The 26,859-nt window shown below is 42.9% G+C and overlaps 1 protein-coding gene across 1 annotated transcript in view; it reads left to right on the top strand.

The window, feature by feature from the left end:
• The first annotated feature begins 1,049 nt into the window (after nucleotides 1-1,049).
• Ctnnbl1 (catenin beta like 1) overlaps nucleotides 1,050-26,859 on the top strand; it is a 154,420-nt gene continuing 128,610 nt past the window's right edge. The window contains exon 1 of the mRNA XM_015480807.2: nucleotides 1,050-1,247. Within this exon, the coding sequence (XP_015336293.1) occupies nucleotides 1,218-1,247 (30 nt within the window). The 5' untranslated portion in view covers nucleotides 1,050-1,217. The remainder of the gene's footprint in view (nucleotides 1,248-26,859) is intronic.

Genomic DNA, 26,859 nt, shown 5'->3' with positions numbered 1-26,859 from the left:
GCATAAAATTTGTTCTCCTTTCCCTGGCCCACAAAGTCCATTGTGAAAATGTCTCTCTTCCAGGCACTATACTACGCTTTGGGGATATAGCTGTCAACATGATTTACATAACCCCTGCTTTTGTTGGGCTTGCGATCCAGTTAATGAGGCTGTCAGTAAATGAGAAGGCAAGTAAAAAATTACAGAAATTACAGACTGAGATCTGTAAGCAGTGGAGAGGTGCCAGGCATGAGACTAATGAGGAAAGAGGTTCCTTACTTGGAGGAGAGGATTTGGCATTGAGGAGTATAAAGAATTTCTGTATAATTGGAGACAGTTGAGATAGGATGGGGAAAGTGATTTACATATGAATGATAATGGCAGAATGACTTTTAAAGATGTTCCTCATTTATGCCCCAGAAGATCAGATGCACTCTTTGAATCTCTTCCAACCATGGGCAACTTTCTCCTCCGGAAAACCTTTTTACATAGCTTGGGAAGACACAAGATCATCCAGTTCCCACTGGGCCTTGCATAGCTGAGTAGAAACTCAGACCTTGGACAAGTCATTTTCTAAGCAAGCACGGTTCAGTGAAGTTATCATGGGGACCACAAATGACATCCACATGTCCAAGCACATTCCAAAGGTAAAAGGCAAAACAGTAAAGAGAACAGGTGAAATTGATTTTATAATATATTTTATTTGATTCAATATATTGAATTATTATTCAATGTATTATTTTAACATGTAATCAGTATAAGCTTTAGACATCCAGAGTATATTTTATTTACATTTGTTGCACATCTCAGTTCGGGTGCCGTACGGTTCTGAGTCTCAGTTTCCTTATTTGTGAAACGAAGATAAAGTTGTCCAGGTCCCTGGAATGGTTTTAAGAGCGCACGGGAACCGGCACTCCGCCCTGCACAGAGGGGCGCGCAATAAGTCTGCTATCCTTTCAGTCCTTTCTCCCGCTCCGTCTCGCCCCTCCTAGTCTCCGCCCACTTTTAAAGGCTCTAGGCGGAAGAAGTACTGTTACAAATGCAGCGCGCTTTACGGTAGCACTGTCTTTTACCGCAGTGTGGCCGACTCGACGGTCTCGAGCGCTTTTACCCCATTGGCTCTGAGGTACCTCTCTTGCTACTTCACGGCAGTGTGGCTGGAGCAGCTGCTGAGCGGCCCGCGGTTTGGTTGTGAGTGGAGGGAACTCTTGTAACCGGCGTTGACTGGGCCAGGAGCCATGGACGTGGGCGAACTTCTGAGCTACCAGGTAGGAGGGGCAGGGAGTGCCGGGGGGTTACCCTCACCCGGGCAGGGGTCCCTGGGCCAGAGTCCCTTCAGTTCACCTCCTTTCATTCCTGGGCCCCTCACTTGCATGCCACCTGGGGTTCCAGCCTCTCATTTCTCTTCCCTGGAAGATCTCCTGGGCCTTTTGGGTTCTTTTTTTTCTCTGGGCCTGAGCCCCTTCTCCTTTTCTCACCCCACTCTCGGGCCTGCTTCCCTCAGCTCCTGGGAAGCCCCAGACTTTGCTAGGTTCATAGTCATCTGCTCCCCCCCTGGACTCCGCATTGAGCTTGAGGGGAGTAGTGGTGGGAGAGCCCTGATTTTGCTTGGACTTCCCTGCCTGGGTGACTTTTGGACAAGTGATTGCCCCCTCTCTGAGCCTCAGTTTTTGCATCTATAAAGTGGAGGCAGTAGGGTTGAGGACCAAACGAAGTGAGGGATGCGAAAGGTGATTTTAAAGCATGTGCCCTTGTTAGCTGCGTTTGTTGGGAGATGTTTGGAATTCTGGCGTGGGAATGGTCCCTGGGAATCTTCCTGCCCCACCTAGCTCAAGGTACTTGTGGGGAAAAGGTGGTCCAGAGGGTAAAAAGACTTGGTTAAAGCCACTCAGTTCTATAAGAGCTAGGATGGAGCTCAGCTGTCCTGGCTGTCAGCCCCACTGTTTCCCCCCTCTTTTGAGTTTATCTAAAGAGGCTGATTGTAAGAGGCAGTAGGGCTGGGCTGTCTAGTCTGGTGGTCAGTAGTTAAACATGGCACTGCAACGTGTGAACTGTGACTGTCTGACTTGAGAAATACTGTAATTGTAAAAGCACACTGGATTTTGAAGACTTACTGTGAAAAAAATCTTTTTATATTGATTATGTGATCATGATCACATCAGCTGCATTGATCATTTGACTCAATGATCATTTTAGTTAATGGGTGAAATGAAATACATTTGATGCCAATCTTAGTTGTTTCTGTTGACTTTTAAAAAAATGTATCTACTAGAAAATTACAAATTTTAGTGTGTACATTTCATGGATAGTTGGCCTCATGTTTTTTACTGGATAGCTCTGAAGTCAAAAGTAGATGGTTAAGGACCCTGAGTCTGGAGCCCCAGGTTGCTTGCCATCTCTGTTTTGCTACAAACTTGCTGCTGTAACCTTGAACTAAGGTCTGTGCCTTGTTTTCCTCATTGTAGATGGGGCAGTGATGGTACCTACCTCAAAGAGCTGTTGAGAAGCCATTGAGAAATGTAAAGTGGTTAAACCGATGCTCATGAAGGAGTAAACATTCAATAAACATTAGCAATGATTTTTGTGCCACTCCCTCATGAATTTTATATATATATATATATATATAAATAACCCTGGAGACTACAGACATCCAGGGGAAAAAAACCTATAAGCAGTATGGAGGTAAAAGGCCAAGATCTTTTTCTTTTTACGAGTGTAACAAGAAAGGAATAAGTGATTGTGTGCTTGTTTGGGAATTGTGGAAAGGCTAGTCTATGGATTCATTCATAGAATGTTATTATTAGAAGAGGTTCATTTGTTTGTGCACAAATATTCTAGAACACATACTGTGTGCAAAGTGCTGGGTTCACTAAGTATACAACTTTGTTATGGTTTAGCTGTGGTGTCCCCCAGAACTCATGTGAGACAATGCAAGAAGGTTCAGAGGAGACCTGATTGGATTGTCAAAGTCTTAACCCAATCAGTGATTTAATCTCCTGATAGGGATTAACTGTCAACTGAAGTGGTGGGGTGTGGCTGGAGGAGGTGGGAATTAAGGCGTGGCTTTGGGTATATATTTGTATCTGCCGAGTGGAGTCTCTCTCTGCTTCTTTTTTTTTTTTTTAAAGAGAGAGTGAGAGAGAAAGAGAGAATTTTTTTTTAATATTTATTTTTTAGTTTTTCGGCGGGTACAACAAACATCTTTGTTTGTATGTGGTGCTGAGGATCGAACCCGGGCCGCACGCATGCCAGGCGAGTGCGCTACTGCTTGAGCCACATCCCCAGCCCTCTCTCTGCTTCTTGATGACCATGATGTGAGAGTTGTTTCCCCCTGCCACACTCTCTTGCCATGATGTTCAGCCTTCTATGGACTAAGACCTCTGAAACTGTGAACCCTCAAATAAACTCTTCCTCCTCTGTATTTGTGCTGATCAGGTCCTTTAGTCACAGCAGCAAAAAAAAAACTGACTAAAACAAACATTAAATGAAACAGATAAGGCTCTTGCTTTTATTTGAAAGAAAAGTCTGATGGGGAAGTCACAGATAATAAATAAGCAAACATGAAATGTGCTATGAAGGAAACATCCAAGAGTCTGCCAGAAAACTGTGATTTGGTGGCTGCTAGGCACATATGACTATTGAACACCTGAAGTGTGGCTAGTCTGAATCGAACTCCGGTATATGCATAAAGTACACACGGATTTCACATATTTAGTATGAAAATAAAATCTTACTTTTTATATTGGTTACATGGTGAAATGATAATACTTAAGATATATTGAGTTAAAGAAATTAAAGTTAATGTTACCTTTTTAAAAACTTTTTCAATGCAACTACTGGAAAATTTAAAGTAAATTCAGTTGGTGGCTTTTGTTATATTTCTTTTGGACAGCACTGTTGTAGAAGGCAATCCCTGAGAGAGGGGGACAGGACCTATTTAGATAATGTGGTCAGGAAAGGAGCCTGAGGAATGGACATCGACAGACTAAAGGTTGAGAAGGAGCCAGTCATGTGAAAGAGGCAGAGGGAGCACGAGAACAGGCACTGGCTCTAGGTAGAAGCTGGTGCAGCTGTTAGAGGAGCCCTGTGGCTGGAGCCTGGTGATTCTGCAGGGAGGGGAGGTGACGAAGTTGGAGATGTAGGCAGATGGCAGCCCATGGTTGGGCTTCTGTGTGGCTCATGATAAATTTGAAGTTTATCTGAGAAGTGATACAGATTTCTTCATCAAGTCACTTGTTTACAGATAAAAAGTGAATCCCACTATGATAAGGGACTTGGTTATAGGCCAGGATTGTGGCTGATTTGAAACCTGGACCCTTGGTCTTCTTTCCAACCTGCTTCATTGCCTACATGCGCTATTCATGCAGTTTCCCCTCTAGTATGGTCTGTGTTCACTTCTGTTTGTAAAGGATGGTGCAGTCTGGAATCTAGTCCACACCAACCAGATGGACTCATGCCCTTGTGGAAAGTCATAGAGACCAGATGAATTTATGGATGTGAACTTTTTGGAAACAACACTTTCTATAGACAAGAAAGACAGATGGCTTACCTGCATCATCTCTAAATTCTCATAGCAAACCTATGCTGAAGGAACTGCTTTTAATCTCTGTTGTTCAAAGGAAGTGCCACCTGAAGGTAGCTAGCCAGATAGTGCTAGGCCAGGGTACTCAGTCTTATTCTGTAGCTGGAGCTCCTGACCGTTGTACTGTACTGCCTGTCTCCTATGTGCCAGCTGCTGAGCACTGGTGCTTTCAGATAAGTGGTCACCTTTGATTCTCAACATGCCCTGTGAAGCAGGGGGCATGCCTGCTTTGTAGATAAGGAAGGTTAAACTTGGGAGGGCAGCCAGGAAGGAGCAGAGTCAGAACTGAAGCCCCCTGACCACCCAAGCGAGTTTTCCCTTTTGTTTTCAGATTTAACAAACTTTTAAATTTGATGTATATAGTACACATATAGAAGAATGCGTGGATCTTTTGTTTTTGGTGATGCTGGGGATTGAACCCAGGGACTCATGCATGCTAGGCAAGTACCCTATCATAGAGCCACATCCCTAGCCCTAAGAATGTGTAGATCTTCAGTGCTGTTGATTGTAGTTATCATTTACAAGTAAACTCAGATGGCTATTGAAGTTTACTTCTTGCAACATAAGGGACTGAAGCTGTCTGCTTTGAACATGTCAACCCCCAGAGTTTGACTTAGTAAGTCCCCTGTGGGAACCTAGATTTTGCATTTCTAACTAGATCCCATCTGATGTTAAAGCTGCTGGTCCAAGGCCCATACTTTGAGATCCCCTGGTGTAGAATAAAATACATTCCTTTTAAGTTTTTCTCCAGCCAAGACATCCTTTTCTTCTCCTGGGCATTGGTTTGCAGATTTTTCAGCTTAAATTATGCCTTTCCCCTGCCATTCAAGATATCGTGAGCAAATCTCTTAATCTTTCTGGGCCTCAATTTCCTCATATGCCTAATGAGGGGATTAAGTAAGATGCTCTCTAGGCTCCTTCTAGCTTTAAAGTTCTGTGGTACTAATTATTTTGACTAAGGGCTCCAGAGATTTCAAGGGATAAAAAAACTTGATGAAGTAGAAGAAATTGGGGCTGAAAATCTGGGAGATTTGGGTTTTAATCCTGCCTTTATCATTACTTATCTGGTTGACTCAGGACAAGTCACTTCCCTTCTCTGTACATCATTTTTCTTATCACTTGCAAAATGAGGAGTTTGGGCCGTAAGATATCCGGGTCTTTCCCTTCCTAAAATTCGGGGACTAAGGTGAGAAGAAAAAAAAATATATATATATACACACACACTCACACACACATGTGTACACACATATGACATATATCATAAAATGTCAAGAAAAATGTTTATTAAAGCTACTTAACTTTTTGTGTGTGTGCTTACTAAATTTCATTTTTGGGGCAACTTGGTGGGAAGATTCCAATTTTCTGCTGAGATTGGTTCTTCTAGTAATAGAGTTAGACACGAGGTGTGCCTTATATCCTTGACATATGTTAACTATTCATTTGAGAAGACAGGAGAATTACAATGTGGACAGGAGGTGCTGGAAAAAGTCTTAAAGAGGAAACCGTTATGTTCCCAATATGGAAATGTACTTTTTTGATGCCTTCGGGCGCAGACATCTCATCAAGAAGTGTGCCCAGCAGTTGCTTGGCGGAGAAGTTTCTGCTGCATAGGCGCAGCTCTGAACTCCAGGGCACTCTCATTAATACTAATTCCACAGATGTCTGGAAAAAGTTCTTACCTCCGAAGTTTTGCAATAAAGAATTCACATTTAGTGTAGCTTGGCTCAGTGGGAATGACTTGCTTTGTGTCATGAGAGGTTTTCTCTTTGAGGCAGATTGGGGTCAGGGACCCCAGTTTTGGCAATATTGCAGACACCCACTCCTCTTGCCCCCTGTCAGTAATAGCATAGCATCTCCTTGGACTGAATGGGCTTATAGGAATTTCTAATCTTGTTCCTCTCCCACTCTTATTTCTTTCTTTTGAAATAAAAAAATTTAATGATAATAAACTGACAGGAACAGTATTAAAATATTTGAGAAGAGGAAAACTGCCACCCTAATCCAGTCAACATTGTGATATTTCTACAGCCTTTAAATATTTTGCATGACTGTAACCATTGCATGCAGACTGTTTGTGTTCTGTTTTTAACTTAACGTTGCCAGAAATATCTTCTGTGTTTCCACATAGCCTTCACGTTATTTTTAACGTTTGCATACTTATTGTTTGAGTGATAGACCATTTTTACCTAAATTATTTCTCTATAATTGGATATTTAGGTGGTTTCCACGTTTTTGTTCTTGGAAATAATATTGTGGTGAACTTCTTTGTTCATGTGGCATTCCCCTGCCCACCTGTTAGTGGGAAGTATTGCATGTATCAAAATTATTAACACATGATCCTGGGCCTTAAAGAACTCATAATTTGAGGAGTGAGAAAGCCATTTAAGCAGCTCGGTGTATGAATGGCAGCACTGTGGGAACGCGGTGGGAGGAAGGAGGGCTTGTTCTTGGGGAGGGATTGTGTCTCTGAGCATGGATTTGGTTGTTCATTGAAGGAAAGGGAGATGATGGCATTGGAATCCCAGCCTTGATGAGGGACTAGGCATCCTGGGGCTGACAGAGGAGGCTAGGGAGAGTCGTTGACTCTGAGGTAAGAGCAAAAGCCTGGTGGTGGCGGGGCATTGTGGGGCGGGGGCCAGAGATGAAGGGGTCTCCTCAGCTGCTGGTGTTAAGCAATACCTGGTGCTCATACGGAATCACTCCTTCATCAGTTTGCAGTGTTACCAGCAGTGTGTGTTTCAATTTTACTGCAATCTTGATAGTACTAGTTGTCATAATTTATTTTTTCCCCATTAATCTAGCAGGTATATAAAGTGTTAGTTCAAGGTCACTTTAACATGTATTTTTTTTTCTTGTGTGCGTTTATCATTTGTATTTCTTGTTATCTGCCTCTTTCTTTTAAGGCAGTGGCTGTAGTTTGTGAGTTTTGCTGTTGGGTTTTGTGGTGTGGTGTTAGGCACACTATTGTAAGCCTGAGTGCCTGTGCTCCGATATAGCTGTCATTCCCTGGTGGTCTCATCTTACCTTATAACCCTAAGAATATTATTCTAATCCTGATGTCATTTTATAGCATCATGAGCTAGGCTCCTTTTTGTATGACAATTTAGTGCCTTTTGAAGTTCTTTTGTTAGTAGTGTGGCTATAAATAACAGATAAAGAGCTGTTCTCACTGATAACTCCCATTTCCGGGTGTTTTCGATTTTGTCTCAAGTGATTTTTTTTCTCTTAATTTCATGTCTTCCCTCTACAACCTTCTCAAGCTCTGTCTTTCCTCTGGCACATTTTTTTTTGACACAAAACACATGCCTATGTGCCTCCCTAACCTTCGAGGTGGCGACAGCCCCTTGCAGCAGCTTCCTCTGTAGCTGATGTCCAATAAATGGCTGCCTAAGGATGGAGCCAGCGCGTGCCCTCAGGTGTGCCTTCAGGTGTGCCCTCAGGTGTGCCGGCTGCCTCCCCTCTCCCGAGGCGTTTCTCGGTGCCCAGTTTGCTTGCTGCCACAGATGCCCTGGTTTTCCTGCAGTCTTCAGGAAAGTTTGATCCAACCCAGTTCTGAGTTGCTTTCCTCTTGTTTCTCATCTGGTCTTTCTACTCATGCCACAAATAGATTGTGTTTTAAAGCTTTTTGTTTTGAATTAATTTTAAACTTAGAGTAAGTTTATAAACATGGTAGAGTTTCCGTGTTCACCTCCTCCAGCTTCCCCTAAACCTAATATTTTATATAGTATAATGATCAAAAAGGAAGCATTCACATAACACCAGAGACTAAACTGCAGGCTTAATTCAGATGTCGCCTGCTTTTCCACTAAGGGTTCATCTTGTATTTGAGGATCCTCCCAAGGAGCCTGCCTCACAGTTAATTGTCATTGTTCCTTCTCAGTCTTCTCTTTGTCTTTCATTTTTGAAGTATACTTGGCAGTTATTTTATAGAATGCCCTCTTTTGCTAAAGATTTTTGTGGATTTTGCTATTCTTGACTCTACTAGATTTTGACTGTGTAGCCCTGTTCTCCATCTTGGAAGACCTCAACTTTTCCTTTTGGCCCCTTTATGTAGACAACTCCCTGCCCCTTGACCCTGACTTACGTCTCATGCATCTCCTGAACATTCTGGCCAGATGTTCTGGTATCACTTACTCTGCTTCCTCCCACCCCCATGGCCAGCTTTGCAGTTAGTCAGGGTGTTGCTGCTCAGCAGACTTGGGAGAAGGCTTAGAGACCAAAGGGCTTAAAGATGAAAGGCAAGCGTCTGTTTCTTATGAATTGTCCAAGCTCACACTCAGAAGGCCAGCTTTCGACTCAGGACCCAAGGTGTTAGGACACAAAAGTGTCCAACTCTCATTCTGGATACGTAAAGAAGTATGTCACTGTTCTTGTCATCTAACGGGTGGTCCCAAGATTTGCAATCCATGTACGGAGCATCAGGGCTGGTATGCAGGCGATATGAGGGCTAGCAGCTCCCCTGGGGAGCAGGCAGTTGGAAGAAACTTCATAGGGAAGAAATCTGTCCCTCCTGTTCTATTCTGGCCCCCACAGATATAGTTGACACTCTCAAGGCTTGTCAAATAGGTAGCCTCTGGGAGGTCTTGCTTTTTATCATGTGTCCCTCTACGGGCTTGAGGGTGTGGGTCTGCTTCCTCTACAGGTTAACAGAGAACAAATAGCTTCTCTGGTCAGACTTCAGGCCCACCTACTTCCACCTCCTTGAAGACAGGTTTTATTGAGCAGCCTCCCTAATTTTGGAGGAAGACAGCATACTGGGATTTCTGGGATCTCTCATTAGGTGTCATTGTTTAAATGGAAGATTTAATTTATAAGTTTTAATCCAATAGGGAAGTTTTCCTAGATAAAAATGACTACATTAGAGAATGTGGGTAGTTCAAAATAGCTGTCAGCACTGTCGGAGAAAAGAATTCAAAGCATGTGCCATTCTGACTGCCTGTTAGGGGTCTTTTAATGTCTAATAGATGAATACAAATTCTGGGTCAGACAGCCTGTGTTTGAATCCCAGCCCTGCTGCCTTCTAGCTGTGTGACCTTGGGTCAGTTAATTAACCTTTTAAGGCCTGGTTTTCATCTTTGAAATGGAGAATGTATAAAAGTGTCTATCTCTAGTCCACTGTCTTTTTAAAAAAGTCTCCACTTTATCATTTTTTTTAAAAAGAGGATTAAATGAGACAGTATGGGTAGTATAGTGCCTGACACATAGTAAATGCCTTGTGAATGTTAGTTATTTTTATCATTGAAATCATTCTAAACAAACATACTACAGAGTGTGGGGGGTGGGGAGGTTTGTCTTGAATTCCACAAAGCTGCCTCAGTATTCTCAAGGTCTTTGGTCCCTTGGAGATTAAGGTTTAGAATGCAATAAAATGAAATGAGAACAGTTTGTCACCCACACATGCCACAGTGTAGAATGTTCTCAATAGGTTAAAGCACAGTCCCATTCTGCCACAGTTAGTAGTCATTGATATCAAGAATTATGTCATCAACAAAGTCATTCTTTTCCCCAGGTCTCTTTCACATTACTAAGAAATCTCAGTTTTCCTCTCATCTATGCCAGGAATCTCATTTACAAATTACTCCTTTCTTCATCTCTCTCTCTCTCTCTCTTTTTTGTTCCCTCCTAATCATTCTGAGGGAAGTAGTTGGTTTTGATCTGAATCTTATCTGCGGTAGAGAGATTGGAATCAGGAGAAGGTGTAGCGGGAATTCTGATACTTCTCTTACCTCCTCCAAGGTCAGCCATTTGGTTCTTCAGTATTTCTGCTGAATTGTTCAAAGCCATTTCCTTTTCCATAGTTTCAGAAGTGTCTGATCTCAAAGCGTGCTCCTTTGTGGGTTGGTAAATAGAAACTGGGTTATCTTCATGCTGGAGTTCAAAGTAAGATCTAGAGAAACTCCCGCAGTGCATTTCCATCTCTTACTTCCTGTGGGATTATCAGTTGCTGTGAACATATTACCTTTCCCTTGGCTCTTTGGGCTTCTCTTCACCCAACTACTCAGCAACGTCCAGAGTCACTGACTGAACTGAGAAGGATTTAAAACCAAGCAGAGTGTCTTGATGCTTCTGTCTGGATATATTTGACTTTATTCCAAAAGCGGGTATGATTGATTATTGAACAGTTTGTTTGGCATTATTCATGTGCTCATGCTGTTAATGCATAAAATTGAAGGTTGATTGCATTACATTACTTGAGCTCCTTCTCAGTCAAGAGCATCTGAGTTTAAAATTTCTTTTTGGACTTTGGATGGATTTTAATATTAGCATACATCAGTTCTGCTGGTGTATACTGTTGGAACGCTATTTTCTGTGCCGCTTTTGGTTTTGTCACCTTACCTTCTACTGCTAGCCTCTCTGAACACTAACGCTTCCCTTCTAACAGCTATTAGCTTCTCAAATTAATGGAGGGGGAAACTTTTTGAGCATTTCAAGGTTACATAATTACAGAGTGAGCTGAAACCTGGTGTGGGGGCTCTCGCAGGGATGACTTGGTTGGGCTGGGAAGGTGGCAGTGTCTCAGAATCAACAGAATGCTGAAGCTCAGCAATAAAGGACCAGAGAAAGATATTACCATCGGTTAGTTGGGGGGTTGTCATGGGAAGGAACCCATAATCAGGTTTCTTTTTAAAGGTGTTGTAAGTTGTATTGAATTGTGCTAACTTCTCTTTTATTTGGAGTCTTTGGAAAATGTAGTGGTCTTCATAAACCGATTTTTTAGATTGCTGAGGTCAGTAAGTGAGGGGAAAGTGTGGAACAAGGAGGAACCCAAGATGGTCTAGCCTCTTCTTACAGAGGGGAAGCCAGAAGCCAGAGGGGGAAAGTCACTTGCCTCAGGACCCCAGGTGCCTGGTACAGTGGGATTCAGAGCAGTGCTTGTCCATGGTCATGCCTCCTGTGTTTTCCAGCATTTTTTAATGCCAGTCCTTCTAAAACACAGGTGTTCTGGCCTTTTCTGTAGGTCTCACTGTGTCTCAGAATCATCATCATGGTGCACGTGGTGTCCAGATTCTCTGCTGACCTTTTTGAAGTGTGGAAAGCTCTTACCCCTGCGTGGTAGAATGTTAGGGATTTTGAGTTCTTGTACGTACTTTAGCACTTTTTTATTCTTCTCCTTGGTGTCAGCTGACCCTCCTTGTGCTGTTTCTTTGATGGAATTCTCTCTAACCCTCAGGCCTTCTTCGGCTTTGCTTTAATGGTGTCATGAAAGTTGAGGTTGTTGGGTGAATGAGGCACGCATATTCTTGGAGCTCTTCTCCTACACCCAGAAGTCTGTCAGATACTAGAAATCCCAGCACGGTTTGTTTTTATTTTCTGTAGAGCTTTTTCTCTAGCATCTCATTGCCCATACAGCCATCTTGGGGACCGGAGAACATCTTAGCAATTACTGTTGGCCACTGGTCAAGAGAATCTGCCGCAGTCTGGCTGGGCACAATCAGGAGCCACTTGTCAAAAGAAACTAACTTTATTTTTAGAACCACACACGCCAAACAAAACAGCCTCTCAGGAAAAATCCTCAGAGCCTCAACTGCCACCACTGGCTTTCCACAAGCCTCTCTCTCCCACACAAGCCTCTCTCCACCTCCCACAATCCTCCTGCTCTTGAGGCCGATTGGCTGGGTCACGTGGGCGGAGCCAAAAAAGTCCCCCAATGAGCAGCTCCGTGGTCTGAAAGGGCAGGGAAACAGTCCAATGAGCATCACCGCAGAGGAGCCAATCAGCTAGATGTTGCTGGGGCCGAGGAGCCAATCAGCTAGATGTTGCTGGGGCCACTGTGAGCCAATCATCAGCCGGCAGCTGGAAGTTTGCTGGGGCCCCTTCGGCTGTGGCTCTCAACAGAATCAGCATCCCAAATAGGGCTGACCCCGTCCTTCTGTGGAATGCCCCTTTCTTTCATGGCTGCTTATCTTCTTGGAGGGTGTGTTTGCCTGTCCGATGTCTTGGTTTTGTCTTTTAACCGTCCTTTTAACCAAATTCACATACCTACTGGCCCATGAAGTCTAGCTTATAGCAGCCATCTGAGACCCTGTGTCCTTGTTCTTGACCTCATTTTGCTTTTCCCCAGTACCTTTTTGGCACTCTCCCTCTCATACCCTACCTTTCCTTTTCCCCTGCCCTCCCAACACACACACACACACACACACACACACACACAGTCGCATGCACCAGTGTCTTTTAGACTTGGTATGTACATGTGCTCACTGGCTCCCAACTTCTGACTTGCTATGACTGGGGACTCTGGGTGGCAGGACCTGGAACTGTCTCCTGTGGTGTATCCTGTCCTTGCTGGACCTTCCAATGACCCAAGTTTTGGGCCCAGCCCGTGTGACTCTTTGTGGAAGGGCAAAACCCTACCCCAGAGGCCAGCAGATTTTTCAGTTCTGCAGCAAGGACAGTCCGCCGTTCTCCACTTTGGTTTTGTCTCTTTGCCATCGGGTTTTGCCCAGTCATTTACCAGAGGTTGGCAAAGAAAGAGCATGTTGTTTACCGTTGTTGGTAGGCCCTGTGGCATATGCTTGCAGTCAGGCTGTGAGCCAATCCAGACTTGGGGGGTGGTTAGTAAATTCCATTTGGATTAGTGATCCATGTTGAACCTTTCATTCTTTAATCAATCCACACGTATTTATTAAACGCCTACTAAATGTAAGGTATTATCCTAGACACTGGGACTAGAGTCATGTGCAAGACAGCTGTAGGAGTCCCTATCTTGATGGAACTTATATCCAAAATAGACAATAAATGAGAAACACAAATGCAAATAAGAGCTCCTAAACAAGCCAACACATACCAGATAAAAAGATAATTTCAAATGCAATATGAAGGAAAAACAGGAGGACCCTAACTGTGATGGGGAGCTTTTACTGTTATTTACTTCAGACAGTTCCAGAAGGCCCCTCTGAGGAGGAGGCCTGTGAGCTGAGGACTCAGACCCTGTGAAGGGCTGTGGGAATAGCAGTGCAGGCTGAGGGGAGAGCCACAGTGGCCCTCAGGTGGGAACAGGCTTGTCACATCTGGGTTAGATGGTCAGAGCTTGTCAGTGAAGACGGGACCATTGAGATGAGGACGGAGAGGTGAGCTGAGGGAGGAGGGAGACCTCTTAGCAGTATTGGGGGAAGCTCTTAGGGAGTTTAAGCTGTGGAGTGACACCACTTGGTTTATGTTTCAAGAGATCACCGTGTCTCTGACATGGAGGCTGGACGGCAGGGGGGCAGCCTGGCCAGCTTTACTGTAAAGGGGTGTGGCGCTCCCCCGGGAAGCTGTGCTCGCCCTGGGATAATTGCTTTCCCGCCTGGGTTGTTTTCAGAATCTCCCAGTTCTAAACACTTAATCTGTTCTGGCTTAATCAAGAAGCAGCTCTCTCCTAATGCCAGGCTTGGCGCAGGAAATATGGGCATGGTGCCCTGTGTTGAGTACCCTGGCCTGGAGAGAGTGAAGGCAGAGCCCCTGGTGGACCCCAGGACAATGCAGCTGACCCTCGGCACCTGGTGACTCATCAGAAGCTTTGGAATCCTGTAAACTTTATGTGCTTCTGCAAAACAGTTGCAGATGGCCTGGACTGATGATTAAATATCGTGTTTTGCCCAGATCTGCTGCGGCTCTCCTCTCTGTGTCTGGTTTTACTTTACAGTGGGTAATTAAGGGGGCACAGCCAGTTCTGGTTACTTCCAGCACATCTTTCTCATTTGGCTTGGGGGCACATTTCCATTTCTGCCAGTTGTGTAAGTGACTGCAGTGAGTGGTGTCCAGGAATGGCTACTTTTTGTTTTCAAAATTTTAAAAAGCGAACTTAAAAAGAACAGTGCCTAATGAAAGGACATAATTGCCTGCCTTTGCTGTTCCACTGGTTTTCCAGTGGGAGTTCTGCCGTCAGAGTCGTCAGAGTTGGTTGGCAGGGACTTTTCTTCCTGAGTTAGCACGGAGAGATCTGAAAGGGCGGCGATAACACAAATTAGCAAGGATACAAGCGTATCTGCACAGGAACAGATTTCCTTCTGACCAGAGGTGCCATTGGTGGGCACCACCCTAATTCTCCACGCATCTCCTAGCGCCGATGACAGAACTGTTCAGTAAATGAAAAGAATCGCCTAAGCACCACCTGAGCTGGGCGTTTTTTATAAGACTTCAGAGTTTCAAAGGGCCTCAGGCTGCTTAGCCTGCCAGTGTGAAGTTCCTGAATATTATCTCCCTGGCTTCTCTGGGGAGCCTCACTCCTCCCTCAGCAGAGTGAACTAGGGATCCTGATTCTCCTCCTTATTTTTGCCAGACTTCTTCACTCTCACAGACCTTGCAAGGACACAGAAGGCTCGGTGGGGGAAGAGAGATGACATCTGCCTCTGGCTGACACGACTTGTGCCAGTGGTCGCGTGGGGATTCCATAATGAAGATTGCAAATCGCTTTCCGTCCTCTTGGAGCCTGTCCCATAATTAGAAGATTAAACATTTTGTTTAAATTAGTAAGTTTCCCCCTCCCTCCTCAGAGTGCTTAAAGGCACACTCAGAGCAGGATGGAGACTGGCTAGTTGTCTGATGTTGTACTCCACGTGTTAGTTGTGATTGTCAGCTGGAGGCTGAGGAAGTCTGATTTTAATTAAAAAAGCAATTTTTATTCCTGCTTCACCTTGTGCGAGGCAGAGGCACCTCAGACCACGTGAACTTTGTGATGGCCCAGAGCAGCTAGTGCAGATTTACTCGGAGCACAACTCCGAGTCTAACAGGATCATGTCGTGGGGTAGGTGTGCCAGGCCTGCCCTCCAGTGGGTAGACTATCTTTGTGTTTAGGGGAGAAGGGGTCACTATAGGGATGGTGTATTCCTGATCTGAAGTGGATAATGAGCAGCTCAGAGGAGCGCAGAAGCCCCCCAGCCAAGAGAACAAAACAAAGACCTGGACTTCTAGGTATTGAAGCCCACTCAGAGCTGTGCTCTGTGCTGTTTGATTTACATATTTTATCCTATCTCATCCTTAAAAACTTGCCTGGGTTGGGTGAAACTTACCTTAAAAACATTGGATGAGCAAAGGCATTCAGTCTGAGCCCCCTGGGCTCAAAATGCTCAGTCAGCATTTCTGTTCTTATTTTGCAGGCGAGCAAAGGAAGCTCACAGAGGTTTAATACTCTGTCCAAAGGCACCCAGGAAGTAGATGGTGGAATCTGCTTCCTAGATGAGGGCTCTGATAGATAAAGGCAGTTTAAAAAGAAGAAGAGGGAAGCCAGGTTCAGTGGCACACACCTGTAATCCCAGTGGCTCCGGAGGCTGAGGCAGGAGGATACAGAGCTCAAAGCCAGCCTCAGCAAAAGGCACTAAGCAACTCAGTGAGACCCTGTCTCTAAATAACATGCAAAATAGGGCTGGGGATGTGGCTCAGTGGTCAAGTGCCCCTGAGTTCAATTGTGAAAGGATTAAAAAGAAAATGAAATGTTAACTTTCTGGGGCAGAGCAGGCACAGTTGCAGTAACCGTGTGTGGTTTGGGTAGTCACTTGGCGAGGAAGCTTCAGGAGGAATTCTTTATGTGCTCTTTAAATCCCACAATTCTGTGACATTAATGCCTCCTGTTGTTGAAATTTGTGTCTGACTTTGCCTTTAAGGTCCAGCCTGGTTTACAGGTGCATCTTGTTTGGAAGAGGTGGCCTGATTCCCTTGTGTACAGGTGTTTCGGGCAGTTGTGTCTCTGTGCTTTTTGGTATGTTTACTGGAATTCTCAAGTTTCTAAGTAATTTCAGTCTGAGACAAGTGAGTAGAATTGATGTCAGGCTGCCTTAACACAGGTGTTATAAACAAGATTAAGAGGTTGTTGAAAAGATATCAGGGGAGCTCTGGGGCTGGCTTTCTGAAGTCATTCTAAATTGACAGCTAATGGGTAGCTTGCCTTGATGGCTCGCTCTGAGTTGGCTGTAACTGACTGGAGATTCACCCACAGAGGAAACTTGCTTATGAAGATTCACGTTCCTTTTTCATGAAGTGAAGCTATAGTAAGTAGCATGTAAAACTTTCTGCATCATGCCCCACATATTTGCTTTGCACTATTTAGTTACTTTTTTCTAAAGGCAACCAGTTTCAAATTTGGTACTCTAAGCCTGCTAAGCTGCAAAGAAAACTTGGTGGGGGGTGGTGGTGGTTCAAAACAATTCTTTTATTCCATTATGTATGTTTTTTTTTGTGTGTGCATAAGACATTTCTTTACCTATTTATCTTACCCTTGGTAGAGTTCTTCTTGCCCATTTTGCCTATTTGATTCACTGGATGCTTCTGCCAGGAAATTGAATAATTTAAAATGTTCTCAAAGTGAGCAAGTTATTAGTTTAAAATCACTTTGAAATTGATTTTATATAGCCTCCCTGAGAGAGAGATGTGGAGGGGTGGGGATAGGGCTTGTATGGGGAATTTGTAGGTGCTTAGGGCTACCAGAGAATTTCTTTGGATCATCTTCCACATGGTCGGCAGACAGGGTTCTCTACTGTTTTCTAGTGGAAGAAGCATTTCTGACACTGAATTGTCTTATGTAAGAATAATTCATTCACCATCGTTGTCTTTATTGGGAATGGAGGTATTTTGCTAACTCTGTAGTTTATATAGCTTCTAGAAATGGTAAAACCTTTGAGTTGAAGAAAATAAAGTACATCTGAGACAAAAGCAGGCACGAAACCATCTCTTTTCATTGTCTGTGATGGACTCATCAGCAGGCATGTATTGAGGCCATAACACCAGGTACTTCATTCGGGCTGAGAGAGGTAGGTAAATCAGCACTCAGGTACTGGAGAGTCTATTATATAGTCGTGTTATGTTTTCAGACTCCACAGTATCACCCATAACGTTGAAAAATATTCTTTCTTAACAAGATACTCAGGATAAAGTTCCATCTGAGTTCTATCTTCCTTGAAATAAATGTGGCAGCTATTGTGTTAACAGCGTTATGTGGGTAAATTCTAAGGTTTAAAAGAAGTTAACAGTAATAGCTAAGATCCTAGATTCTCAAGACCAAAACTGGGTCAAAACCCTTAAACGATGAATGAGACTTATTTATAAATGAAGAAAGTGGTTGGTTTCTCACTCATGACCTGGTTTGTACTCACCCAGGCCTGGATCATTCATTCTACCTGCTCTTTTTCTCAAACATCTTTACTTTTCTCTCTTGTTGTTCTGTCTTTCTGGTAGTATATACCCTTCCTCCCAATAACTCCTGCTTGAAAGAAAAGTGCAATTTTGAGTCTTGGCATTGAACTCAGAGGCACCTTATAGATAATGTAATTAAAGGTCTCCTTGCCCCACTTTAGTCTTAATGAAATCATCCATTGCTAGAGGCAATATCCCACTGGCTGGAGGCTTCTCTGGCATGATTGTATGTAACAGGTGTGTTGTGTAACTGGTAGAACCACTTTGTGCTAAATGTGTATCACACTCAGATTCTTATTCAGTATCGGGTCTGTGTTATCCTTAAAAGTAAGGTGAATTTGTTGTATCTTAGCCTTGGTTTAAAACTAATTTAAAGTAGCATTCCCATATTAATTTGTTTTTTAATGTTTAAAAGTTCTGAATGGAGTGGTGTTAATAGTAGGTAACCTGGGGCTCCATGTGGGCTTCCACAAATGATCTGGAGGCAGGTTATGAAATGAAATCCCCCTGTGGATGAATGACACTAAGTTCTCCTGGGTATCAAAGTGCCAGCAAGCAAGGAGTAACTGCAGAAAGAGGTCACCTGTTTGGGCAGAAAAGCAGCAGAAGGATTTTAATGTTGGCTAAAAGATGATGGCAGCAGGCAGAGATGGTGCAAGTATGCCTTTAAGAGCGTTTCTGAGGTGGTGACAAGGAACGGGGTCTGGATGGAGCCTGTGTGTGCTGAGAGGGGAGAGAGAGAGGTTTCAGGCCCATTTTGGCTTCAGGCTCGAGTCTGTTCACCAGTAAGTGGTGGGGTCAGGCTAACAGTGAATGTCTGAACCTGAGTATTACTGTGTTACCTTCCGATTATCAGTTGGTGCCACCATTAGAAATATAAGCTATAATGTAAAATATTGACTGGATGGTACAAAGTGATTAAATATGTAGGTGCAAAACGGGTAAGTTCTGTCTGGAGTCACTGTTAACTGCCGAAGAACTGTGAGCCTTGCTAATAATTATGATTCCTGGCTGGCCCGTCGACATCGACGGCTATCTTCTCCCATTGAATTAATTATACTGGTTCCAGTTGGGTGTAGATGTCCCTGTCATGGTCTCATTGTTTCTTGCACATACTTCAGCCACAGTACTAACCAAAAGGTTTGGTGTCCCTCCATTCACTTTTTTTTTTTTTTTAATATTTTATTTACATTTTAGTTCTCGGCGGACACAGCATCTTTGTTTGTATGTGGTGCTGAGGATCGAACCCGGGCCGCACGCATGCCAGGCGAGCGCGCTACCGCTTGAGCCACATCCCCAGCCCCCCTCCATTCACTTTTCTATGTTGTTTCTCATCAGATGGAAAGGTCCTCGAGGACAGGAGGACTCTGTGTGTCTCTGCTGTTTTTAAAGCTTTGTTCTCCAGCCTGGAGCTTTGTAGGTGTGTAGTAAGTCTGCCCTGGGAGCTCCATATGGGTGGCTCCTTTCTCTGTCTCCCCATTGTGTTCTCCACAGGTTATTGATCAAGTGGGATTATCTTACTTTTTAAATTTTATAACCCTAGAAAATGTTAGCAAGTATTTTATTATATTTGACATAGAATATAATCTGTAGACAAATATTTTTTGATTCCTACATTTATTTGTTCATGGTTGGTATTTTTTTAACAACTTTGAAACCTTATCAATACAATGGATAAAAAAATTACTTTTTAAATTTAAAAAAGCAGTGGTTATTATCATTTTGAAAAAGTCAGAAAAGATTAATTTTCATTTAAGTTGGGTTAAGGCTCAGAAACAGAATGTCAGAATCTTAGAAGTCTAGAGAGTCCAGCTGGAGTGGCCCATGACACATAACTCAGGCTCTCTTGGGACACTTGCAGTGAAGGGGGAGCCTCCTGTGTTCTTGTTCACTCTAGTGGTGTGTATGTGCTAACAGTTAAGTGAGCACGGCATAGTGAGATACTGTTTATCTGCAGCAAGAGTCAGATGCCAGAGTTCCTATCCTTGAGGATTTAGTTCCTGGTTTACTAGAGGAGGTGGACATTTATTAATGCACACGTTGTGTACTAATAAAGATCTAATTCACTGCCAAGAAAGCTCAGAAATCCTTCTGGAGTCCTTGGGGGAACTCTCCAAGGAGTTGATGTTCTAGTTGGGGTTCCAGGCTGGGTAGGGTTTCTCTAGCTGGGATGAGGGATTACAGGTGTGTGCCACCATGCCCAACATGTAATGCCTCTTTTAAGGTGCTGGAGCTAACTCAGTGTTGTGGGACTATGACTTTGGTGGATGTCTAAAAGTGCAACCTTAATAGTATTAGCTTTTTTTTTTTTTTTTCTTTAAACAAAGCTGGTCATCCTGTTGTCTCATTGAATTTGACATTTATGAAAACTCTCAACTCTGAATGAACTGTTTTTGAGTCACATTCACCTGGAAGGTACTTTTATATGTCTACTATTTTGAATTTAAAGATAATTGCACGTTTGGTTCCACCAGTTATGGACCTGCCTGTCTGAGCTACTATGCAGCTACAGCTTTCCAACTGTTGACTTGAATAACTTTGTAAAAGATCTTATTGATTTTCAGGGACCCTATAGATATTATGGGCCCTTAACCTTATTCAGTAACACTATCAAAGGTCCTCAGGCTGTTGGGCATGACTCTTCTGTGGCATCCTCTGCTAGATTCTGGTGGTTCCCCTGTCTTTTCTCCTCAACTCTGTGTAAAACCATACATTTTGCCAAATTTATTTCAAATCTTTTTCTAATGAATAGAATATTAAAAGTCTCCTATGTTCTGTAATTCCACTTCATTGTAAACCCCTCCTGAACATATTTTCTCTCTGTATGCCCACCCCAGAAGCAGTTTTTATTCTGAATTTGGTCATTATTGTTCCCATGTAATTTTTCTTACTGTTACTATTTGTGAGGAGCCACAATGAATAACCACACCCTTCCAGTCCTGATGCCTCAGATTCTGACCAACCACTGCATTCCATGTGGCTTGGGCGGGGTCTAGCTCCGATAGCAAGGGGTCTTCTTTGTGGGATGTGCCCCTAGGGTTGAGTTACACTCACCTGTCCCTTAGTCCTGCCCCTTCTGCCCTTTTTTGGATAGAACTTTCTGCTTCTGCTGCTGCTGCTTCTTCTCCTTCTCCTTCTCCGTATATTTTTAGTTGTAGGTGGACACAATACCTTTATTTTATTTTCATGTGGTGCTAAGGATTGAACCCAATGTCCCACGCATGGAAGGTGAGCGCTTTATCCCTCGAGCCACAACCCCAGGCCCATTGGATAGCACTTTCTAAGAACAAGAGTCCCCCCAATAAAAGCTCACTTCCAAATACGCTCTCTGTCTCGCCAGCCTCTTACGACTTTCTCTTGCTCTCCCTTTTGGGGAGCCTGAGGTTGAGAGCAGGGAAGCCGTCCTGAAGCTTGTGTAAAGGTAAATTTTATCTGTGTTTTATTTGGTGTCCCTGCAGATTCACACAAGCAATCTTAAGTTCAGCTGTCCACGCTGGTTGGGGGCAGCAACTACTTAGGTGTGATCCATTGATGATGATTTCTCCCTTATTACAAATATACTCCAGTGAACATTTTTTAACTCTCGGTGCATGTGCGTGAGAATTTCTCTGATGAGTATATATACCTTGGAGTAGAACTGCTGGGATAGTCGTAGAATATATGCATTTTCAGTGTTATTAGGCATCATCGCGTATGTTTTCATTTTTGTCAATCCAATGACATGATTTCTAGTGAGGTTGGGCCACTTTTTTTGTGTGTTTATGGGCTACTCAATATTTTTTCTTTTGTGATCATCTGCTTTGTTATCTTATTTAATCTTACTGTCTTATTAAAGGCAGTCCTCTGAGGTAGCAGCAAAGGCTGGCTATTTTTTAATAATGTAGCACTGATTATCTAAGTTGGTGTGACTCTTAAGTGATTCACTAGAACCCAGATTTTTCTAATTATTACTCTGCTACTTTTGAACCATGTTACATCTTTTAGATTAATACTATTCTGTTGTTATTGTTGTTGGATTGATGTCTAATATTCCTTCCAGCACCTAATAGAGTGATGTTGAGGCTCTATTAGCTCAGTAAATACTTCTGAATGAATGAATGAATGAATGATGATGGTTCTGGTGTAGCTGACAAAACATATTTGTAATAATTCTGCTAAAATGGAGATGGTTTACCTTCCAATGGTTTTACAAGTATCTGCCTACGGTAGTTTTGATAAATAAAGAAACCAAATCAACATTCATCTTTCTGAGGTAGCTGCAGAATTAATCAGAGAAGATGTCAAAGTAAATCATGGACATAAAAATATAGTTTGTACTTCTAAAAGAGAAATCTGTGCAGCTTTTGGAGGTGAGAGGAATGTATATTCAGGCTTTAACAAGGAGTAAGAGTTGGGGGGGATTGATGAAAGTTTTCATGACTAGTGATTTAAATCACAGAGGTCTTACCTGTCAGCCAATCAGATTACAGATTGCAAGTGAGATTGCAGTTTTGATTTCTGATATATTGATATTTCCCTTCATTGTGGACATTATTAAAAATCACATTTAAGCTGGGCGCAGTGGTGCACGCCTGTAATCCCAGTGGCTTGATACGCTGAGGCAGAAGGGTCACGAGTTCAAAGCTAGCCTCAGCAAAAGCAAGGCGCTAAGCAACTCAGTGAGACCCTGTCTCTAAATAAAACATTAAAAAGACATAAAAAAGGGGTGGGGATGTGGCTCAGTGGTCGAGTGCCCCTGAGTTCAATCCCTAGTATCCCCAGCCCCCTGCCAAAATTACATTGGCCTGTAATTACTATGATCTCAATATTTATAATTAAAAAAAAAATAAAATTGGGAATACGTTGAGGTTCTGTTTTATATTTTGTTGTGACTTTATTTTGGGGTTTTAAGAAGTTCTTGGTACTTTTTTTTCCCTCCAGCAAAAAGGTAGTAGGTTGCCATGATTCATTGATTTTTGTTTGTTTATTTTTAAGGTTCAGCCTTATAAATTTGCAAAGGCATAATATATAATTATATATGAATGTCTGAAATGTTCACTCAGATGTTCCCTAAAATACAATTAGGATAATTCCTTTCATTGGTGTAGCACTCTATGGTTTACACAGGACCCCTTTGTGAAGTGTTCTGTTTAGTCATCACAACAGCCCTTTGGTGGGTGGAATTTTCTGTCTCTGATTACTTTGATCTCTAATTACGAATTTTGGCTGATGGTAGTTGCAGCATTAGAGATCATGAGCTTTTTCAGTTGTGCCTTAAGCAAATTTGCAAGGGAGTCCTGATGTTAACTTTGGCAGGTTTCAAGCCTGCAAATATTGATTGAGCCAGAAGTCCTAGTTGTAAAATGTCACCAGTGAATGTGCAGCCAGTGAAGGCAAGGGAAAACTCATTACTGCAGCTCATCTGTAACTTCTGGGTCAGGCCACTCACTACCATCTGGCAAAAATGAGTGTTTGAAAACTCCCTTTTATTCCGACAAAAGGTAATCAGGAGAGGTTAACAACAGATGATTTCTGAGCATTTCACATTGGTTAGACCATTCTGTCCATAAGCTTGGGAGACATTCCATATGTCTGATTATCTCAAGAGGTATTAGAAAGTTTAAAAATGATGAAATCCCAATGTAAGGGTAGGAAGGAACTTAATTAAGTGTTTACTTCCCTTTCTTCCATGAATTGCATCCGCTTCCCATTGAAAGTGCATTCTGAAAAGAGTAGGCAATGGGAAAGGAAGAAGTAAATAGGATTGTGATCTTGAAGTAATACTTTATTTTTTTTTTTCTTTTTAATGTGAGAGCAAGACTAGACCTGTTTTTTAAGGAGAGGAATTAGGGACCAGGGAAAGAAAGTCTAACTTGATGTGGCTCAAGCAGTAGTGCGCTCACCTGGCATGCGTGCAGCCCGGGTTCGATCCTCAGCACCACATACAAACAAAGATGTTGTGTCCACCGAAAAATAAATATTAAAAAAAAAAAAAAAAAAAGAAAGTCTAACTTGAAAGGTTTTCCTCCATGTAATGAACTCTCTGAAGGATCCAAAGGTGGAGGGCACAGATTAGGGAGGAGGGGAGCGTCTGGTCATCGCAGGTGTTGGAAGGTTCCTATCTATGCCTGACCAGAGAAGCTTTAGAATGGATCCAGATTTCAGGTGGTTGATTGATTTAGATTGAGGCTGCCTCTAGTCTGGACTGATTCTAGTGTCTTAGAAGAATTATGGCAAGAGATTGTGAATCTACATGTACACAAGCGTTTTCTGTAGAATGAATACATAGCCTCTCGTCGATGTGGATGTTAGAACACAAATCAAATGAAAACACTGCCAAATAGATATTACCAAATAGAAGTTATTTGTTGTCATCTTGTCTGTCCTTGGTCATTGGCTACAAAAAATGCAACAGGGGCGGGGGCGGGGTGTGTGTGTGGGCGCAGTGTGGTGGTATCTGTCAACATTTTGACACTAAAAAGGATCCACAGTGTAAAACTAGCTTCTAATGGTCAAAGCCCTTTCTAGCCTCAAACCTCATTAATTTGGAATCAAGTGTGACAGAGAGGGAGAGAGAGAGGGAGCTACCCTCCATGTCCTGTCTGTTGTGGGCCGAACAGCCGTCTGTGTTTGGAAACGTTCTCTGCATGCACAGGTTGATGTATACGGAGGTGTCTGTGTGAAAGGGGTTATCTTCCCAGTTCATAGACTGAGAATACTCAAACCTGGAGAGGGAAGGTTACCTTTCAGGGCTGTTAAGTAGAGGGGACAGGATTTAAATTTAGGAATATCAAACTCTTCATTCATGGACATTTTCCATTTCCTTAATAGAATTAGACATCTTTTTTTCTTCTGTTGTTGTGAAAGCGTTTTTTATAAATTATCCCCTTTTTACCAGGTAACTTGGAATGTTGAGCTATTTAGACACACACTCTCATACACTTACCCTGTTATATCCTGATACAAATGTGCTCTTCACATTAATAATTGCACTGTGTGTTTTCATAATTTATCATAATGATACCATTATTGCTTATTATAGAAGTTCCCTTTCTTCCCCCTACCCCTAAGTCTAATTGAGGTCAGGACAGACCATAAATGCGATAATATAGATTGCGTGCTCAGAAGAAATGGAGTTGGTTTCATAGTGGAGTTTAATTTAGGTTTCGTTCTGGTGATGTAGCCTCTTCCTATGGTACATTACTTTGAGCCCAATATAACTGCATGTTCCCACAGCCCCTCATTATAGCTGCAGCTTCTCACTGCTTTTTAATTAAAAAAAAAAAAAATAGAAGGGAAAAATGAAACCTAAAGCTTAGGTTGGATATTGTCTGGGTATGCAGGGAGTATCCTAGGCAGATTGCTTATTAATTTTTTTTTAACTCTTTCCAAGCTTTCATGGAGACGTCTTGATTTCTCTTTCCAGTGGGATGGATGGAGGTACACACACGCAACAAGATCATTCAAAAGCTAAGGCATCGTGTACATTGTCTCGAAGCCCACTGTGGGCTTTGAATAAGCAGGGGCCCATTGGCATCCTAGAAGGACTACCAGCTCTGTGGTTGGGTGGTGGCAAATGCTTTTATTCCACTTGCCATGTTTGGGGAGAGGCAGGGAGCCTGGAAGGTTGAGTCCCTTGAAGGCTGATGTTCTGGCATATCAGAAGTTAAGAGTTTTTTCTCTAGTCCTGTGGGCACTAGCAGCAGAGGAATGACTTTATTAAGAGTGGTTGCTTTTGTCATTCCTTCATCTTGAAGGATTCCAAATACCTTTCAGAACCCAAACAAATTAACCTCCAGAGGTGACTGGTAAGAATGGCTTAAGCCTCTTGGGATTGGTTGTATGGGGCAGGAAGAGCTGGGCCTCAGCAGCTGACTCTGGAGGCTGTGTGATGTCTTGTCTGTCTGGTCAGCAGCCCTTTCCTTGGCTCCCCTGGAGTGAAGTCGTGGAGTGCCATGCTGCTTCTGCCCTCACAGCTCTGGTTTTGTTTTGTGCAACCAGTTGTTCTCACGGTGAATGTTGTATAAATATAATCAAGAAGTGTTTTTCTGGGAGAGGATGTGGAGTCAGCTTCATAATAGTGCTAAGAATCCCTATTTCACTCACTGTTGCCGGAAGGATGATAATAGTTTGGTTTTATTAGGGAGCGGGAAACTCTTCAGACCTGTGCTGTTCAGTACTGTAGCCACTAGCCCCTAATGGTTGTTGAGTGCACAGAATGGCTCTACTCTGCATTGAGCTGGTCCTTACTTGTAAATGCTACCAGCTTCCAAAGACCTAGTGTGAAAAGGGTAAACTATCAAATTAGCAATTTTTTAATATTGACTGCATAGTGAAGTGATAATATTTGGCTATATTGGAGTAAATAAAATACATTATTAAAATTAATTTCCCCCTTTTTATATTTTTAAAATGTGGCTACCAAAAATTTCAAATTACATCTAGGGCTTGCATTTTATTTCAGTTGACCCCTCTGTCTTATTATTTTTTTTTTTTAATTTTAATATTTATTTTTTTTTAGTTATCGGCGGATACAACGTCTTTGTTTTGTATGTGGTGCTGAGGATCGAACCCGGGCCGCACGCATGCCAGGCGAGCGCGCTACCGCTTGAGCCACATCCCCAGCCCGACCCCTCTGTCTTAGACTGAAGAACTCTGATAGCAAGTGGTGTTCGTCTTCTTCACACTCTGCCCAGTACCCAGAGCAGTGCCTTAGATGTAGTTGGCATTTGATATTTGTTGAAGAAATGAATCCTTTATTACCCAGAGTGGTGAAATCTCAGGAATGAGTATAAACTTTTCTATTTGGATTGTTAGTTTTAGAGACAGTTGAAGGAATACAGAGCAAAGTTCTCTAAATTTTGCCCTGGGATAGAAGAATGTTGAAATAAGGTACGCCAGGACCTTTCACAGCTCCTAGACCCTGGGAGATGGAGGTGGGAGCAGCGGCGCTGGCCCTGGAGCCACATCAGAGTGCCCTAGAAGGCCCTGCCCTGCCCTGCCCTAGCCTCATGAGAGGGAGGGGCTGGGGACACCATTGGACCTAAAGGTGGCTTTCTTGGGATGTTGCCATAGGCTATTCATAAATATTATGAGGTCTGTTCTTAAGAATCTTCACTAGCCTGTTCTGTACCTTTGACCCCATTTAGACATGGCCCAGCTGGAAGCCTGGGACTGCTCCTGGGCCAGCTGATGACTTGATGATGCTTCTT

The sequence above is a fragment of the Marmota marmota genome, unplaced genomic scaffold (assembly GCF_001458135.2).
Source record: "Marmota marmota marmota unplaced genomic scaffold, marMar, whole genome shotgun sequence".
NCBI classification, from domain to species: domain Eukaryota; kingdom Metazoa; phylum Chordata; class Mammalia; order Rodentia; family Sciuridae; genus Marmota; species Marmota marmota.
Note: the sequence above shows the minus strand (reverse complement) of the source record. Positions and strands in the feature narration are given on the sequence as shown.